The sequence below is a fragment of the Rhipicephalus microplus genome, unplaced genomic scaffold (genome assembly GCF_043290135.1).
Source record: "Rhipicephalus microplus isolate Deutch F79 unplaced genomic scaffold, USDA_Rmic scaffold_20, whole genome shotgun sequence".
NCBI classification, from domain to species: Eukaryota; Metazoa; Arthropoda; class Arachnida; order Ixodida; family Ixodidae; genus Rhipicephalus; species Rhipicephalus microplus.
In genome coordinates this window covers 4,947,940-4,966,410 of record NW_027464593.1, presented here as the reverse complement: position 1 = coordinate 4,966,410, position 18,471 = coordinate 4,947,940, and the positions used below count along the sequence as shown (strand labels likewise).

Sequence of the window (18,471 nt, the reverse complement as noted above, 5' to 3'; positions counted from 1 at the left end):
ATCGATGGCATCCATCACGCAATGTATGCGGACGATATCACCATCTGGGCCACGCGGGGATCCCTTGGAGAAAAAGAATATAACCTGCAGCAGGCAGCCACATGCGTCGAACAATACGCGCAGGCACGAGGCCTGGCCTGTGCAACAGAAAAATCGGAGCTTCTACGAATTTATCGACGCAAGCTCCCACCATCGGCGCAGAACAACCAAGGCTCCCGCCTCCAGGTCGTCCTTGCTGGCAAACAAATCCCAGAGAAATCCACCATTCGAATATTAGGCATGTGGGTACAGTCGAACCACCATGTGAATCGCACACTTTCCCTTCTCCGCACCACTACACTACAAGTGGCCCGAATGATATCTCGGGTAGCCACTCGTCGCATGGCATGCGCGAGGAGGACACCCCGAAACTCATACGTAGCCTCGTGGTCAGTAGGGTGACATACAGTTTGCCCTACCAACGCCTCACCAAAAGCGAACAGGGCCAAGTAGACGCAATGCTCTGCAAGGCCTACAAAGCGGCACTCAAGCTATCACCGGGTACTCCTTCTAGCAAGCTCCTCGCATTGGGCCTACACAACACCTTTGAAGAACTTTGTGAAGCGCAACTCGCCACACAACTGCAACGGCTCACGCAAACAACTACAGGCCGTGACCTGCTCCTACGCCTTGGCTACATCAGCCAGTTTCACGACGCAGCTCGTCGCAAGCCCATTCCGGACCAACTTCGTGCCACTTATTGGTCGCTCCCATCCCCCGCAATATGGATCCCCGACTACATCAGGGCCGGAGGGAAGCCAGAGTGGAAGCCCTCGAGCGAACTTATGCACACAAGAACACTACGTACTATGCTGACGCCGCCAACTACGACCTTGCAAACAATAAGAATGTAGCCAAAGTCGTGGACCCGTACCAGCGCTTCTGTGCGGTAGAAACTGCCATCGCGCTCGCTCTCGCCCTCGGCTACAGTCAACGAAGGTCGCTGACAGTTCTCACGGACTCTCAAGCAGCTTGTACCTACAGGGGCGCATCAGCCAACCCGCTCTCAACGTCATCCTGAGCGTTACAGACACTGGCGAGCACTCCATTACACATCCACTCAGAATTTGGCATCGGATTATATGGACTCCGGGCCACGTGGGACGGGAGGGGAATCAGGCAGCGGATAGGGTAGCTTGAGGGTATGCGAGCCGAGCACCTTCCAACTCCGCCCCTGAGGAACTCGTTCCGGTCCCTTGCGACTATTCGGCCATCCTAAACCATTACAGAGGACTTAGGAAAGCTTATTCGCTACCACACCGAACACTAAATAAAGGGGAATCGGTGAGCTGGAGGCAAATTTAAACCGGCACGTTTCCAAATTTGCACATCCTGAGTAAAATGCACCCCTCGGCCTACTCTCCTCTCTGCCCATGGCGTTCAGCTAAAGCCACTCTGTACCACGTCACGTGGGAGTGTCAGGCCATTACAGCTACAACCAGTGCAAAATCCAACAGCGGAGCGATGGGAGGAGCTGCTGGCCAGCGAGAACCTGGAAGATCAGTTGAGTCTGATCAACCGGGCCCGCAGAGCGGCTGCTGCAAGCAGAGCCCTGCACTAAGCCCCCCCCCCCCCCCCCCCCCCACCGCAAGCCAAGCATCTTCGACTACTCGGAGCTTCTCCGCAGAAAATTTCATGTAAATAAATAAATAAATACGTTTTCACCATCAACGATACATTGGAGTATATTGGGCCCTTCATGATGCGCTCGTGGCCGTTTTCTTGCTCCACACGTAACAAATTTAGTGTTACGGGACGCAAATGGATGACGAAATATATGACTGGTGCAAACATAATCCTGACACCCTTGTCATGCAAGAACATGACAACATACCACGTTCATAGTGTGCTCGCGGTCGTTTCGCTAGCTCTACATATACTACATTTGTTATCACGTAACGTGAATAGATGACGAATGTAAACGACGCATCCAAACACGATAATCATGACACGGAAGTCATGTACGGTATCATTTACCTCCACCTCGTAACGTTGTGCCGATTTTAAAGTGGCATATCAACCTTACTCATTCGTGCTTTTCACATAATCGATTCCCACCGTACGTGAGATCTGCCATTTTTTTTTTCTATTATTGAAATGCTCAGCACACATTTAGTGCCGTTTTAATTCCACGCCCTTTTTACCCTCACATGGGGTATCCGTCTGCGCGAACAGTAGCCATGCATGCATGCACTCGCTGTTACTCCCCTAAAGGAGTAATGGTTGTGAAAACTTTGTTAGCCCTCAAAAAGGACTAATATTTTTCTATTTAAGCTTTTTCTTTACTCCCTCATGGGGATACGCGTCTGCACATGCATGAACGCGCATCTGGCACGTACTCATGGCGGCACGTGGAAACACGTATCTGACGCCAAAAAGGACGAAGCGACTGGCCATTGCAGCCATGGAGGCCGCCACGCTATCCCCGCTTCGTGAAGACGACGCCGACCGCCAGCCCTGCCAGGAGAGACAGGACAATGCGCGGTAGGCTAAACTAGACAACTGCAGCACTAATAGGCGCGCTGGCGAAACAAGCGGCTATGGTCGCTAGAGGGCCACCATAAAGCGGCGGCCAGGCATGCGTCACTTTTCCAGCGCTCGAACATTTCGTACACCTTAGCCTATGTGAATCTTAAAGGGAAAAGAGAAAAGTGAGTCCCGTAACTGTCTGCATCAGAGTGCGACACCTCAACAGTAGCTCACAAGGGATGGGGGCAAGGAGATTAAAAGGATAGGACTAAAATGTATATATATATAGAGAGAGGACGGAGAGAGCGAGGCGCAGGGACCACGAGCGACGGAAGAGGAGATAGGAAAGATAGACACGGTCGCGGGAGTCCGGGGACGGGGCACCACTAGGCGAGAGCTCTTGCCGGCGTCAGGAAATGGCGTAGGGCGAGCTCAGTCGGCCAGAGCTGCGCTGTCGTCGGAGACCGCGGGGGCACAACCGGTCGGCACGAAATACAGCGAGCGAGTCCGTACACCTTAGCATCACTGCTGGCATATAGTCAACGAAGGCTTGCAGGGCACTGCCGTGATCCTATCTGGGCTGTTAATACGCGCCACACCCAGAACCACACTGCCGATGCTGCCATAAGCTTTTGTACCCCGTCCAGAAAGTAGAACCCTCTCTCTGTAAAAAGCCTACAAACCCCTTCACAGGTGAGGAAACACCTTTCTGGACTGTGGCATGAGAGTACAAAGATTGATGTTAGTGCCTCGGCAGTGCGCTTTTTTTTTGGGGGGGGGGGGGGGTGTCATGTTTATTTACCACAGCAAAGAGCGGACACAGGCAGTGCTCAGGAACCGTCCTGCGAAAAGGCCTAGAGCTGCAGTGTCACGATGTGGTATAGCTAACACTCGTCATGTCACATTTTCCCCCTTCGAAAGCCACAGCAGTCCGCATTCGTCGTACTTTATCGAATTTCGTGGGTGCACATATTTCGTCATTTATGCGACGCATTCGTGCAGCAACGACCCGTTCAAGACTCCGTGCTCCACCACAACTGGTACCGCCGGCGCCGGTGACGAGTATGGTAGGTGCACGGTGCCGGGCCAGCTGCCGTGGCCCTCCTCCGGCATGGGCGGCGACGTGGCGGCCGACCAGTCGCGGGCTGGGAGCGACGTCAGCCAGTCCACGGAGTACCTGACACCGGCCGGCTCACTCCTGTCGCTCGACTTCTGTTCCACGTTCGACATCTTTCCTTGGGAGGAGGAAGACGCCGAGACCGAGCAAATCCCTCTACGGCCACGTTCGGCCGATACGTCGACGAGTCACGCAAGCATTCTCTCACAAACGTCCAAGACGGCCGGCGAGAAAGAGGACGAGCAGCATCCCGCGGCGCGCATCCTGGACGTGAGCAGCCAGCGCGTCGACTACCGCACCACGCCCAGTACCACGTCGCTCCTGAGCAGCACGTCGTCGACCAGGTCCACTCAGAAGGACTACATCGCGCAGGGCTACCATAGCCTAAGCAACAGTGACAGCAGCGACCGCTTTTCCGACGGCACGACCACCACCAGCGGCAGCAGCTATGTCCAAAGCACGAGTCCCACTCCACCACGGACGCCCGTTCGCGTGGTCGATCCATCCGTGCTGTCCACGAGCAAGCTGCTGAAGCCGTGGCTCGAGGACCCGCTGGAGCCGCGAATCGAGCAGCGACCGCGGCCGACGTGGGTACGCCCATGGGCCGGACTGTGCGTGCGTCTGCAGCGTCTGCTCAAGTGCCGCCGCGACCCGGCGGGACGCCGCCGCCGGACAGGGGGGCGGTGGTACTTTGGACGTCAACGACGCAACGCAGCAACCAACACGACGCCGTGTAGGGCCGGGCAGCAGGAGGGCCTTGGTCGCAATGCCGACGACGTCTTCAACGTCAGCTCGGACGACTTCTACACGGGCGGCACCCGGTGGTGGGACGTCCGCAGGATCTACCAGCGGTGCGTCTCCTACCTGCATGGCCTCTGGTGCAGGCGCAGCCTGTAGGAGTTCAGGCACAGTGGCAATGCCGGGTAGGGCGTCTTCGACCGCAGTCAAACTTCCAACGGCCACGTAACAGTGGGTCAAAAATGCCAGAGTGGCTGTGCGATGCTGTTCAGATGCATCTCAAACCTACCTGGCAGTCCTCCTGGCCTCGCTTCCGAGCCATTTTTTTTTTTTGTTGACATATATAACAAAGGTGTTCTTGTTTTCTTGTTGAAAAGTGAACACAGGTTGGTCTCCTCTCCTAGCTCTATAATTCACTTTTATTTTTTCTTTTACATCACTCACAAACACGTCTCTGGGCACAAAGCACGTGCCATATGATACACACTCTCCATCATCCAATCCCCCAGTCCGATCTCCGCCCGCAGAGGAGGTGTAGCCCACCACGCGCGAAGGCTTTCCAGGGAAACCAGGAAAAACATACACACAGCTTCTAACACACACGCACATACATACAAACACACACAGGCATGCTACGCTTTTTTTTCGGCTACGAGTGGTGGTCACACAACACAGTCCTTTGTATCACCATTCTAGCACAACTCCCCTCCTCTTGCGGGCACTCCTGATGCGACCTCGAGACAATACAGCACTCGCAGGGCCAAGGCAGAGATAGAGAGACAGATATAGTACGGGGCACCCGTGAAAAAATACTCAAGAATCTTGAAACCTCTGCACCCCTCCCAACTAACCAGGCCCTGGCTTTGTGTTTGGCCCGTTTGTGGCGGCAGTGTGGTGCGCAGGCGCTTGGAAAAACGAGTGACAAAAAGCTGCACCCCATCCTCGGAATACATTTTTTCCATGGCGAGCACCACAGAGTGTGTGGCAGCACAAGCAATGCATGCACTGGCACAGTTGCATTTTCCGAGTATGAAAACGATCGCAATAAAACTTTGACAGTTCCCGCAAGATGAGTGACGAAAATTATAAATGCGTCTCCAAGGCATGCTAAAATGTGTGGTAAAATAACGTCTAGTTAGGTACACATGAAGGTGCCATGGAGAGTTTTCTTAGAGGAAGCAACTAACATAGGGTCATTTAGGAACCATTATGCTCGAATACGAACACGATCAGCATAGTCGCACGCTTCTCAAGCTCCTACGACTGCAATCTGGACGGCCTGTCCTTGGAGTAGGTTGGTTGAATCGGTGTGGAACTCGGCAAAGAAGCTGTTACAACGAACGGTTTCACTAACCTTATTTTCAAAATTTTCATAGATGTATTTACATTAACATTCCTCCTGAACTTGCAAGTTTGCTTCGAAGTTAGACAGTGGAATGTTACAATGCAGTACATGGTCCTCCTGCTTGGCCTGCTTTCTATTACTTCCACCTAAATTATTAGATAATGCTTCGGTGGTTTAGCCATTGCAATTGCACATTAATGCACATAAAGAGCCAATGCTGATCAATGTGGAAATCTATGCAGATTCACGTACACTAATACAGGACGTACAATAAAACTCAAACAGCTCACAGTGGTAAGACTCGAAATAACTTGATTTTTGTTTCACTCTCCATATGCAATGTATGTAAATAAACTGGACTGTCCTCAAGACTGTACCTCTAGTTGAAAGTGTCACCATCAATACAAACTATGCAAATGATAATGCAGGCTAGCTACTAATATGGAGCTACACATCTAGCACCATTCTCAGTAATAGTGGCTGCATTGCATTTCTCAATCCTGCCAAGGCAGACCTTGCTGATTAGCCTTAACAACAAATTGTGGAAGCGAATGACAAGGTTCAATAGCAATTAGCACAGATAAACTGTCTGCTGATGGCAGCAACCGACAGTTTAATCTCCAAGATGACTTAGGCAAGATCACTGGGATGCCTTTACAATAAAATATAATATTAGAAAATAGGCTATCGAGCTTTGTGCAAGAGCTATGACTTGAAGAAGACTCCTGAACAAAGGTGACCAGTGCAATTTTGCCTACTTCAATGCTTGACAAAGTTATGAAGCCTCTGCCTTAGTGAAGAATGGACAGTCAATGAGTGGGTGTCAGGAGAATATCGACATGCTGGATAAGTACATTGGACATTACGAAATAATTTGCTGGCAGCAGGCTTTGGTTTTATCTTTTAAAACAGGATTCCGCTGCATAAGCCTTCATAAAAATTGAAACAAAAATTCAGAGAAACCTCAGCTTCAACATGCCGGCAGAGTAATCGTGCACACAAGCCATCAACAGATACACTCAACTGACAGTGGGCAGCAGTGTTGTACGCCTTGTACATGACCCATCAACATAACCCGTATATCTACATAGTTGCTTCCCTCTGACGAGTTGGTGAGTCATGCGCACTGCCCTACAAGTATGCAACCAACATGGGCAAGGTTTCAGGCATTTGAAAGTCACAACTGCGAAGAGATTCGAGCCTGAAAACGCAGTACTGTGCTCAAGGTTCAAGTTGAAAGAAACAAGTTGAGGTGTGGTCCTAACGAGATAGAATATCGTATGACGAGAGCCCTCTTTGCAGTGCCAGAGATATACTACAGAACCTATGTGCCTCGTGAAGTCGCACCTTTAATTTCCTATACAGCAACACAAGTTGTGTAATCGAACCAATTTTCAATATTAGTCAAGCCTCACTTCAAAAGCTTTATTGAGGAGTCAAGTAATGATCGATGAATGTGTCTTTGCAAACAGCCTGCCAATATTACGTGACGTCCATTACTTAATGTGGGGCACTCGGCTAGATTGTAAAAAAAGAGCAAATTTTGGCGGTAACTAGAAAGAAGAAAACAATTTCATTCACTTTCAAAGTAAAAAAAATTAATGTGGCGGAGTACATAAATGGTCAGTCAGCTTTTGAAGCTGGGTTCACATGCAGTGCAACTGTGGCCCAAGATGCTAATGTAGCTACAAACACAACAAGAACGATGCTGGACAGAAGTCTGGACTGTATTGTAAAAGCACCCGTTAGAACCTTTACCAGGCAATGCCAACATTCTGAGCCTTCCAGCTGAAGACAAGGATTCCGTTATGCCAAAGTTACAGCGGCGTGAAAGCTGAAGCAGCATGGACAGAGAGGAAATAAATATTCCTCCTGAAAAATTCAAAAATATGCAGGCAATAAATCTTACAGCCAAAAGTATGTAAATGAGGCATGCCATTTGGTTTGAAACAGTGCTAAGCTGCGCTAATTGGTATGAATGCACAATAATGTACATCTGAAAAATATGAGAGACAAAAAGGAATAGCTGCATAGGCCGAATGCTGAGTGCTGGCTGAAACATTTATTGCGCATTGTGCTTCCACAGTTTTCAACACCACCATTTTATATCATCACAGGGGGAAAATCCAGCGGAAAATTGCGAAAGCTGCCTACATCAGAGCTCTGGCAGATGCACGCGTCGCCCAGGCCACGAATGTTTTGTTTGTCAAAGAGCTCAGCCATCTGCACTTTCACAGATAGTGAATTTGTAACTTCTTTTCAAACCGGCCCCTCATGTAGATGTGGTATGCAGATTTGTTATTTAAGCGTAGGTTATGCGGAATAAGTGTTCCAGTTGGCAGTCAGCATTTGTCATGTAGTTCTTCCCTTTCGTTTTTTTCTCTCTTTTCATTGTTTATTATACTATTTGGCTAGTGTCATAAGCGCAGTATCCTGAGGCGAATAAAAAATGCCTTTTCATTCTGCATGGCAGAGCTTAGTAGCAACGACAGAGTCACATCTGAGGAAAGATCACCTACATCAGTTATATTAGATATTTGCTGCAACCAAAGATGGCAATATAAAAAAGTGTGATTTTTAAACTTCATCTGATAGTTCATTGTACGAAAGTACAACACTATAAGACTAAATCCTATTCATCCATTTTGGTTTTCTCTACAATCGAGCCTCGTTGCTGCACCGCACCAACAAAAAACAATGGAACAGCCCCTATTTATGCAGTAGAATGAAGAAAAACAATACAGGAAGAAGACGGCATGGCACTGCAGCATAAGCTATGTAATTGATTGATATGTGGAGTTTAATGTCCCAAAACCACCACATTATTATTAGAGACACTGCAGTGGAAGGCTCCGAAAATTTCGACCACCTGGGGTTCTTTAAAAACATGTACCCAAATCTGGGCACACGGGCCTACAGAATTCTGCCTCCATCGAAAATGCAGCCACTGCAGCCGGGATTTGATTCCGCGACCTGCGGGTCAGCAGCCGAGTACCTTGGCCACTAGACTACTGCGGCGGGGCCGCAAGCTATGTAGCTTTGGCACTGTTGTACTAGTAACAGATGAAGCACGGTGGCATTCACACAGTGCTAAAGTATTAACGAACTAAATGCAGGAACATTACGCAAAATTCTTCAAGCCAATAACGCAGCCGCACCACCAACTTCCACACAAATTTTCTGCACCAATGAAAAAAAAAAAAAAAAAACCTCTGTAAGCAAAGAATGCATGTGGCTGCAGTCCTGAAAGTAAGTTTTATGGGCCTAACCGTTTAATCTAGAAAACGGGGAAAACAGCACTGTTTGCTAAAGCCAGTTATACCTCCAGCAAGCTTGAATTCCATCTTTGGCCCAATGAAATGAGGAGGCAAGAACAATGAAAGTGAAAGTGCATCAACTGAAGAGACAAAAAGAATTTTTCAGCATGATCTGGAAGTGGCTATCGCAAAATAGGTATTGCACAGCTGCTTCTTGCACCACACAGTGCATTAACGGCAAAACATGATTCCACGAGATGGTGCTTGGAATTGCACTACGATAACTAATTTTCAATCTATAAATGGTTTTCCACGAATATCAAGAAATGACGCATGTTTGTGCACCAACGATAACAGTGCCATACCAAAAGCACAGGACGTCATGAAAAGAACTATCAAAAACATTTGGCTATCTGCCTATGTGATAGCTCTTCTACGCATTGCTCGGTGCTTTTGCTTGATTGACGATTACATAAATGTCACCTTGCCAACGCTGATTAATTCATAGGTGAACTCCAACAGTCGGCAAGCAAACCATAGGAGTGAAACACACTGGACTGAGACAACTTTAGGAAGCCCAATAAAACTTCATTTGGGCCTAGTTGGTACATAGAAAAAACACATGTCCTGTCTTTTCTATTTAGGGCATCTTGTGTTTCCGTTGCAAATTTTAGTCCAGAAACTTTGGCAAGATTGGCTGTCACTTCGCCTGCAACATTCCTCTGTTTTCATAGCTGCTACAAAAGTGGTAGCACTTCCAAAATCCTGCCTGCCTAGAAACCCGATCCACCTTACAAGGATTTGACAAACTGGTTTCAACAGAAAGCACAGTGCTCAAAGGCTTTCCGACATTCAGAACACCAGTGCATGCAGTAAGTGAAAGCCCTCCATGGCACCATATGCAGAGCTCTACAAAGAATGCTGCCAAAAAACTTTCCAAGTTTTGATTTGAACGAATGAACACTTTCAAACAGTGACCACTTGAAACACACTGCTGAGATTTGTGGTGTGGTGTCGTACAGCATTTCCATGTCCGCTATTTCATGTCATGCAACGACTGCACTTTCAGTCCTGTCCAATAAACGTTTCAGGTGGTTACTGTACAAAGCAGATGACCCTCATTGTCACTATGATGCACTTATTCATGATTCAAATGCTTCCAGGATTGACAACACTGCAGAAAACAAGTTGGAGGTACATTCAATATGGGTATCTAGTCATGTTTTTGCTGCCAGTGAACCGCTCATTCACATGCACAGTAGCAGACTGATTCTTGTGATTCCGATCCCTCTGACTTTGCAAGTCATGCTAGGAAATGTAATTAAAAAAAGTAATTAAAAATGCTTTGTGTTGCTTATTCCTTTTGCACTGTACGTGGCACACCTAGAATACTGGCATTGCAAACAATTGCTGCACGATTTATGACACAGTGATGCATAGTCCTTGTACCATTTGACAACAAGGCCTAATTACGAGGTGATATGATTAATTCAATAGCAGACACGCTTCAAAGCAAGACCTCAAATATTTATCCAGATGCTGCATCAAGGCTGGCAAGCCAGAAGGGCTAGTAATGACGATGCAAGTCGCGAGGTCATGGCACACCATCTCTCTACTTTCCTGTCATCATTGCAGCTGCCTTATGACTACAGAAAGGAAAAAGTTTTTCAAGAATTCATGTAAACCTTTCTTTCTTGTAAGCTAAGTGATCGTACATTGCTTTGGGGCTACTTGACATGCTGCAATTGTAGCAATATATACGATTCCATTTGCAACATTTACTTGGCTAGGTCTCACCACCAATGGTGATTTTGTTTCAGAAGGGCTACAAATTTTATATTTGCAGCTGGCGTGACAAACAGTGCACAATTTTTCAAATGCAATGAAAAAATCAGTGCATTATGACATTGTTAACTGTTCCTAAATCGTAGCAAAGAGCACATGTATCTTGTTATTAAAAACACATTTAAGTCAAAACTCACTTTTTAATGTGGGACAGTGGCCATAACTGAAACAAGTCGACACAATTTTAAAGGGTCAGTCGGCTAGGGGAAATTTTGGTGCGTCCCAAAGGCAATATCACTCCTATCGCTCTACAGAAGAAATTTCCAATCAATTGGTTGCTCACCGCTAACCCTTCCGATGAGAGCAAATGACCGTTTCACCACTGACAGCGAATTTCGCTCTGTTACCACCTTGAAAACCACTGTTTCAGCGTGTCATAAAGTGGCTTTTATTGCAGGATGACATCAACAACTTTTGCTGTGCCACGATGCCCAACACCCCTGTCACAACAGCGAGTTCTGCCATTTCTAACCAGTGCACTTAGAATGTCAGTTTGGCAGCACGTTGCTACACAAAAGGAAAAGCGCACTTTGGAATCGGTGGTAAAGGTGATGGCTGCTCAAATATCACAACAAATATGTACTATTTCAGGCAATATTTGTACAGCAGGACTGTTTAGGCTTTTCGTTGCGCCAAGTAATGCGAACAGAAATTATGATCATGAACCAGCATGTGCTCACTTCATCATCTCCACCTTCTGATTCGCTCAGACACGGGCGCCGATTTGTCTGGCGCGGTACGCAATGAATCTTAGGGGCGAGAGATCAAGCTAATTGTTGCAAGCAACACTAATTAAGCGAATTAGTCCAAGTAATACTGATTGGGCTGACTGGCTAAGCCAATACTAAGTCAACACTACTAAGTTAATCCAATCAAGCAACGACTAAGCCAGGTCTATAAAAGTGAATACCAATTAAACCAGGTCTTACTACATCAGGGCAAACTAAGGCAAGTGTGATTATTTTCAAGTTAATTATGTAGACTAGCACAGCCAAGGTTAATAAAACAACCTAATTAAGTAAAAATAATTACATTATGACTTATTAAGTAATGATAATAAAGCCAAGTATAGTTACGCCTAAGTAAGCCTAGATATTCCAAGACACATTTAGCCCAAGCCTAGCATATCTTAAGCAGGCCTAGCATAATTTGCCAAGCTTAGAGAAACTGGAAGAAACTAGGTCTATTGCAAGTTCCACTGTGCATTTCAGCATTGCACTAGTGCAATATGCCCTCAGTTTTTTAAACCAATAAAAACCAGTTCTTACATAAACTTTAGCTAAATATGCGGCCATTGCTAGCCATGTGCTCAGCAAGGTGGCTGAGGCAGAAAACTGCCTGAGAGCTAGAACAGCAGACTAGTTTTAGCGGTATAGTATGTTTCGATGCATAACAGTATTCCTCATAACAAAAAACAATAGTTTGCAAGATGTGTTACAAACTCAGCTTCTGATAACTCATTTATGAGCGAGTGTTACCGAGGCCAGATACAGTGAAGTAACAAAGCGAATTCGATGAATGGGGGTGCCGGCATGTGCGCATTGCAAAGAGTGGCACTAAGCGGTCCCATGTTACAGCATGTGAATGACACAAGCAGTGAAATGCATTCCCTCAAAAGTGCACCAAAGTTGGCCCATGTGACAGGGGTGCCGCGAATGCCGTGCTAGTGTCAGGTGCAAATGAGGGTCTTGCTGTTCAATAATCAGTCTGCCACTGAACATTTCTTGGCAAACTTTGACAGCAATGTCAATGTTCCATCCACACCAGAACAGCAGGATGATGACACTAACATACACATTGTAGTTTTTATGCCAGCAATGAGTCAAAAAAAAGAAAACGCATTCAAAAAAAGAGTAAAGCCCTTTCCTATTGGCGCATCAGTACACAAAACCCTACGGCACGTTGGCTATCAAAATGACAGTTACGAGTGTGGCACTTAAAAAATAATTTTGAAGATCACGCACTTGTCTACATTTTGTGGCACCATTCCCACATTTTCGGCCACATAGGCATGCTCAATTGAAAGCTGGTAGGACGTTTCCTTATAAAAGTGTGTCTACTGAGTAGATTCTCGCATCGGCAATTACTTTCGAAAAAAGAAATCATTGATAATAATAATAAAAGCTAAAAGTGTATACATTAATGCTGGCATGTCACCACCGTAGTTTTAGGGTGAACCAAGACCAGACGTCACAAGACGAATAATAATAATAATAAAAAAAAGCTGGCAATCATTACACCACCCACTTAGAAGTTATGAATGTCGTGTAGCAAGTGGCTTTGATTTTGTTTGAGGCAACACCTAGGCCCAATGAAACATATTAAGAGACAAGCTTTTGACAACCACCGTCTTCGGTCGCACTAAAGATTGTTTGAGGCAAGTGTACGAGGAGGAAACGCAAGAGAAAGGTACGAAAACATGAAGACAGTGGGAGTTGAAGACAACCGAAGAGTGGGCTGCTTTGTTCAACAGTCAGAAGCCCCACGAGCACGAGTCCCTTTCCCCCCTTTCCTGTCGCTAAAAGAAACTGCTTGCACTGTACAAAAGACTTTGGACACAGAAGCAATGCTGGGAAGAAAAAACTAATGACGGGAACAAATGTACATGGGACCTTTGAGGAATAAAAATGTACAAATATCACAGGGTCGTGCCGAGGAAAGTAAAAAAAAGGGGGGTATTAAAAAAAGAAAAAAAAGAAAACCTCGGCCCCCCCAGCTCCGGCACAGTGCCTTACCGCACAGCCTCAGTGTCAAATCAACGAATAAATTAAAAGCGCCGCCACAGACGTGCACGCACGTATACACACTCGTGCACAGACAGCACTCAACGACGTTGGCCACACGAGATTCTTGAAGACAGCACTCCTTAGACGTAGCGGCAGCAGCCAGGTCGGCACAAGATGGGGCCACGGGAGGAATGCCACGTCGAACGTGCTGCAACGTTCGGCTGGTCAGACCCGAGACCAGCGAGCGCCAGAGTAGTAATGGTAGCAGCAATGATAGCAGCGGTGGCGACGGCGAAGATGAAAAAACAAAAACAAATGGTCGGTCAGACGCTGAGTACCTCGTCCTGGTCACAGAAGAGAAAGCGGAACTGGTCGATCATGGTCTGCACAGCGTCCTCAAGATGTGGCCGCACTCTCTCAAACACACCCATGTCGCTGAACTCGAGTGGCAGCAGTGTGGGCCACCAGCAGATGGCCAGGTTTTTGCTGTCCATGCTGTTCAGGCGGCAGTTCTCAGCCACTCTGGGAACAACAAGACAGCAACCATTCATGGTATGAAACCCACCAAGACAGAGGGACAAAGAGGAAGGCAGGGAAATTAACCAGACAGCCGGTTCGCTAACCAGCACTGGGGGGGGGGGGGGGGGGGGTCAATAGGGGCAAGATGAATCCCATCAATGTTTCCACAGCAAGTACACTAAACCTCGTTATAATGAAGTTGAAGCGGAGCCACAATTATTTTGTTATATCCATTATTTCGTTATATCGATTATAACAGTTGGTGGCAATGTGTGCTCAGATGGGCTCACACCTATAAGCATGCAAAGAAGGAAACCGCCTTGCGGTCCAATGTACTGCTACGGGCGTGCAACAGAAAATGAATACAGTCGAACCTCAATTCGAACACGCTTAATTCGAACTTCCGGTTAATTTGAACTCATGCTGAGGTCCCGTGAATGCTATGTGTATTCCAATGAGCGAAAACACCCTGTAATTCAAATGCACAATCACTTGCGACGGTTAATTCGAACATAACGCGCTACAAAAATGCTCTCAGCACCATGCCCAATCCCGCGGTGGCACCTCTCAATGCTGTGCGCGAGGAAGGAAAAGAAGAAAAGGAAAGAAAAGACTTTGATGGATTGTTTGCTCTCTCTCAAATACCGATCTGTGACGCGCCTGTGACACGCTTCTCCCTTTTCCGTCTCTGCACGTAGAAACTTTTCTCCTTTCAAGGCCGTGCACGGAGAGAGAGAAAGAAATAAATAAAGGAAGCTGTCGCGGAGAGTATTCCTTTATCGATGCAGAGGGTAGCAGCCATGGTAGCAGCGAAGACGCAGTCGTTGCCGTCGTGAGAGAGAAATCGCTTTGCACCGCGACGCCGCTTCTCGGTCATGTGACCTCCTGAGCGCTTCCTCAATCCCTCCGCTGGCTGTGTGAGGAGGACGGCTCTCTCGGCCGCGCGGGGCATGGCTGTAAGGTCGGCGCGGAAGTTTTGAAAGAGCCGTGCCAAACGAGCGTCAAACTCTGTAGAAAACGAAATACTTAACACAACACAGTCGGTTTTTTTATAGACTAATTTAGTTCGTTATATCCATTTACCGGTGAATTTTACTTCGACAACGAGGTTTAAAATGCATGGTTCTCAATAGAGCTTCCAAGAGGAATTTCATTTACTTTGTTATATCTATTATTTCGTTATAGTTCGTTACATTATAACGAGGTTGAAGCGTATTTTTTGGCAAGACTTGCTAAATCTGGTCACATGAAATCAAGAACCATTATCTGTTATCATTTGTTGTTTTCAATTAGAACTGCAGTTCTGCAAATATTTTTGTCCTGTGCGATATGTAGCCAATTGTTCAGAGGTCTAATAAAACAACTGGTAAAGGCACTTAACTTGCCATCTTCATATTGTGTTCATTTTAATTGTATGCTCTATTTTACAGCTATGTTTCACCCATTAGCCTCGCTAAAAAGACTCTTCAGCCCTGACGCGGTGGTCTAGTGGCTAAGGTACTCGGCTGCTGACACGTAGGTCGCGGGATTAAATCCCGGTTGGGGCGGCTGTATTTTTGATGGAGGTGAAAATGCTGTAGGCCTATGTGCTCAGATTTGGGTGCACGTTAAAGAACTCCAGGTGGTCGAAATTTCTGGAGCCCTCCACTACGACGTCTCCCATAATCATGGGATGGTTTTGGGACGTTAAAACCCCCATATAAATCAAAAAGACTCTTCAGTCTTGCCAATCTATGATTGACTCTATAACTACTGAAGCACTAAACACACTGTGAATCAGAATATCTGCAAAAGTAGTGATAGATCTTTTTCGTAATCTCCGTACACTTCTCCTTCCTACAACCAGTCATGAATCAAATGAGACAGATTTCTCGCTACATGACAGCAGGTCTCGTCTTTATTGCATGTTTACAGCCCGATTCCGCTTCAAGGGCACATGCTACAAAAAAGAAGTTTTTCAATTTGTGGCCTAAGGCAATGAAATTTTTACTGTCTACAGTATAACCTTATTACAACAAATCTGCTTACAACAGACATACTGATTAGCGGCATTACGCCAACCTCCCTATTTGTTCCATTGATTGAGCTTGGTTTACCACGGATTATGGTACAACGGACATTGGGATATATTTGATTAAAATGTGAGGCCAGTAAAGTCGTCAGGACTTTCTTACAGCAGACTTTTCTACCACAGACATATCGAATTCTATTACTTCCAACTTCAAACATTGCTTGGCATGCTTTTAGGACAGGAATAGCGCTGCAGATAGACATACCGATTTAGGAACAAAGGCCACCGATCTCCGATCTGTTAATTATTAGTTTGTGGGAGTGCTAACACTCCTTGTAAAGTTACTTGTGCCTCACGGTGCGCGTTTCTCATTTATAGGCCGCGTTTCGGGTCCACAACTATCGTGCAGTAAGGGGCGTTGTGCTTGCGAGCATTTGTTATCACCACCATCATCATCATGCTTAGTGCGTAGCGCCGGCAGTGGCGCCTGGCGGCAGGCCTGGGTGGTGGCGCTCGAGATATGAGCGGTTCTCTTTGGCGGGTGGCGGTCGGCACAAATGGTTGTCTCTGGCAAGGGTCCCCGGTGTGCGGCACCGCAGGTAGCATGCCGGGGAACCTTGTGGTGAGTCAAGCATTGGCGAAGCCACCTTGAGTGTGTTCTTGTGTTTGTTTTGTCATGTTGAGTGTGGTGTAATAACGTGTAAGGTTATTTAGCATTTGACCCCAATTGATGTTATAATAATTCGATATCGTTGTTCTAAAAGCGGTTAAACAAATGCGTGTTGTTTGGTTTGTTCTGACCGCATTTTCTGTGCCCGTCCACTTCAAGAGCGTGGTGTTCTCATTTTCGAGACCCCACAAGTTATGCCAAGCTACGGCAACAAAAATTGATGCGCAGCATGCTTGGTCTTGAGCGTTTGGGTGCTGACGCACGAATGTGCTGGCCGCTGCCACCGCTGTTTCAAGTGGTTGGTGCTTGGCGAGTTCGGCCATGGTCTGCTATCCATGTGCCAGATGCCTATTCACGGTTCTAAGTAGCCAGCGGCCGATGTTATGCGTTGCTTGCGACGAATCACATTACGGCTTCTTCACAATCACATATCCGCTAGCGCAATGGTATTGCCCCCCAAGTTCGGGGCGGAGTTAGGCTTAGCCACAATTTCCAGCAGACATGCGGCTGCGATGTGCATAGCTGTGGCACCCGATGTTTCAAGGTATGACATGCTTGATCGCGAATACAAAAATAAAGTCCCGCGGCAGTCTTTGTCAAGAGGTTCGAAGCACTGATAAGCACAACTTTCTCACCAATGAGTAAATGCTGTAACAATCGGTTCAAGCTGCACGTGTGCGATGTATGTGACGAGTGCAGTGCGCAACTGTAATCTGATGACTGAACTCCCGCTTGCAGATGCCTTAAGCCGTAATTGTATCTTGAATCGTTGTAGACCCGTGAACACAGAACAAATGCGAAAATGTCACTCAGTAACGCGATTTTAGACAGCCGCAACCCCGTCCCGCACAAGAAGCAGACGATGCTATCCCGGAGCAGTAAGGCAGAAGCAGCCAGTCAAAGGCCTCGAAATGAATTTTTACACACCTACTTTTTGAACACGAAGTGATTGATTGATTGATTTGTGGGGTTTAACGTCCCAAAACCACCATATGATTATGAGAGACGCCGTAGTGGAGGGCTCCGGAAATTTCGACCACCTGGGGTTCTTTAACGTGCACCCAAATCTGAGCACACGGGCCTACAACATTTCCGCCTCCATCGGAAATGCAGCCGGGATATTGAACACGGAGTGCTTTTTATGAAATATTTTTACGACAAGCCCAAAATGGTGGTGGGCAGTTGTGAAGCTAGAAATTTTCGAGAAACGTCGTTTCTTTTTTGTTGTTGTTGCAGCTTCCACAATCATTTTCACCACCTCGGCAGGCAGAAAAACTTTTTACAGCACTTCTACATAGTTATCAGTGAAGATATTTTGGAATCTACTAAAGAATAGCTACAGAAACTGAAAAAGAGATTTTCAAAAAATTTTAATTTTTAGGCCCCACTGAGAATAAATCTGTACTATATGACTTGTAATTCTCTCCGGTTGCAACAGACCCATTCAGTGTTTCCATAAAAGTCTGTTGCAACAGTACGTGGATGTTACATACTCCTTTCACAACAAACCAAAATCCTCTTCACTATGGAGTATGGAGGTCTGTTGCAATCAGGTTATACCATACGTAAGTTTTTATGCTAATTGAAAATACCTAATCAGTTTTACACAAAGTTGCACGGTTTTCGTCTTGTATCATGACTTTGTGTAAAACACAAATCCTTTTGGACAGACCTTTTTTGCCACTAAATTTTATTGTTTATAAGCCATTAATAGCTCACACTGTTCCACATTAAG

The 18,471-nt window shown here is 46.6% G+C and overlaps 2 protein-coding genes across 12 annotated transcripts in view; one reads left to right on the top strand and one right to left on the bottom strand.

The window, feature by feature from the left end:
• The first annotated feature begins 1,654 nt into the window (after positions 1-1,654).
• Positions 1,655-6,434, top strand: LOC142785262 (uncharacterized). The gene is made up of 2 exons (XM_075883700.1): positions 1,655-2,523; positions 3,511-6,434. The coding sequence occupies exons 1-2, from the start codon at positions 2,381-2,383 to the stop codon at positions 4,520-4,522; spliced, it is 1,155 nt and encodes a 384-aa protein (XP_075739815.1). The 5' UTR covers positions 1,655-2,380; the 3' UTR covers positions 4,523-6,434.
• LOC142785261 (rho GTPase-activating protein 190-like) overlaps positions 4,762-18,471 on the bottom strand; it is a 155,926-nt gene continuing 142,216 nt past the window's right edge. For all 11 annotated transcript variants that reach the window (XM_075883689.1, XM_075883692.1, XM_075883695.1 and 8 more), the window contains one exon: positions 4,762-14,058. In XM_075883689.1, coding sequence (XP_075739804.1) covers positions 13,860-14,058 — 199 coding nt within the window. In that variant the 3' untranslated portion in view covers positions 4,762-13,859. The remainder of the gene's footprint in view (positions 14,059-18,471) is intronic.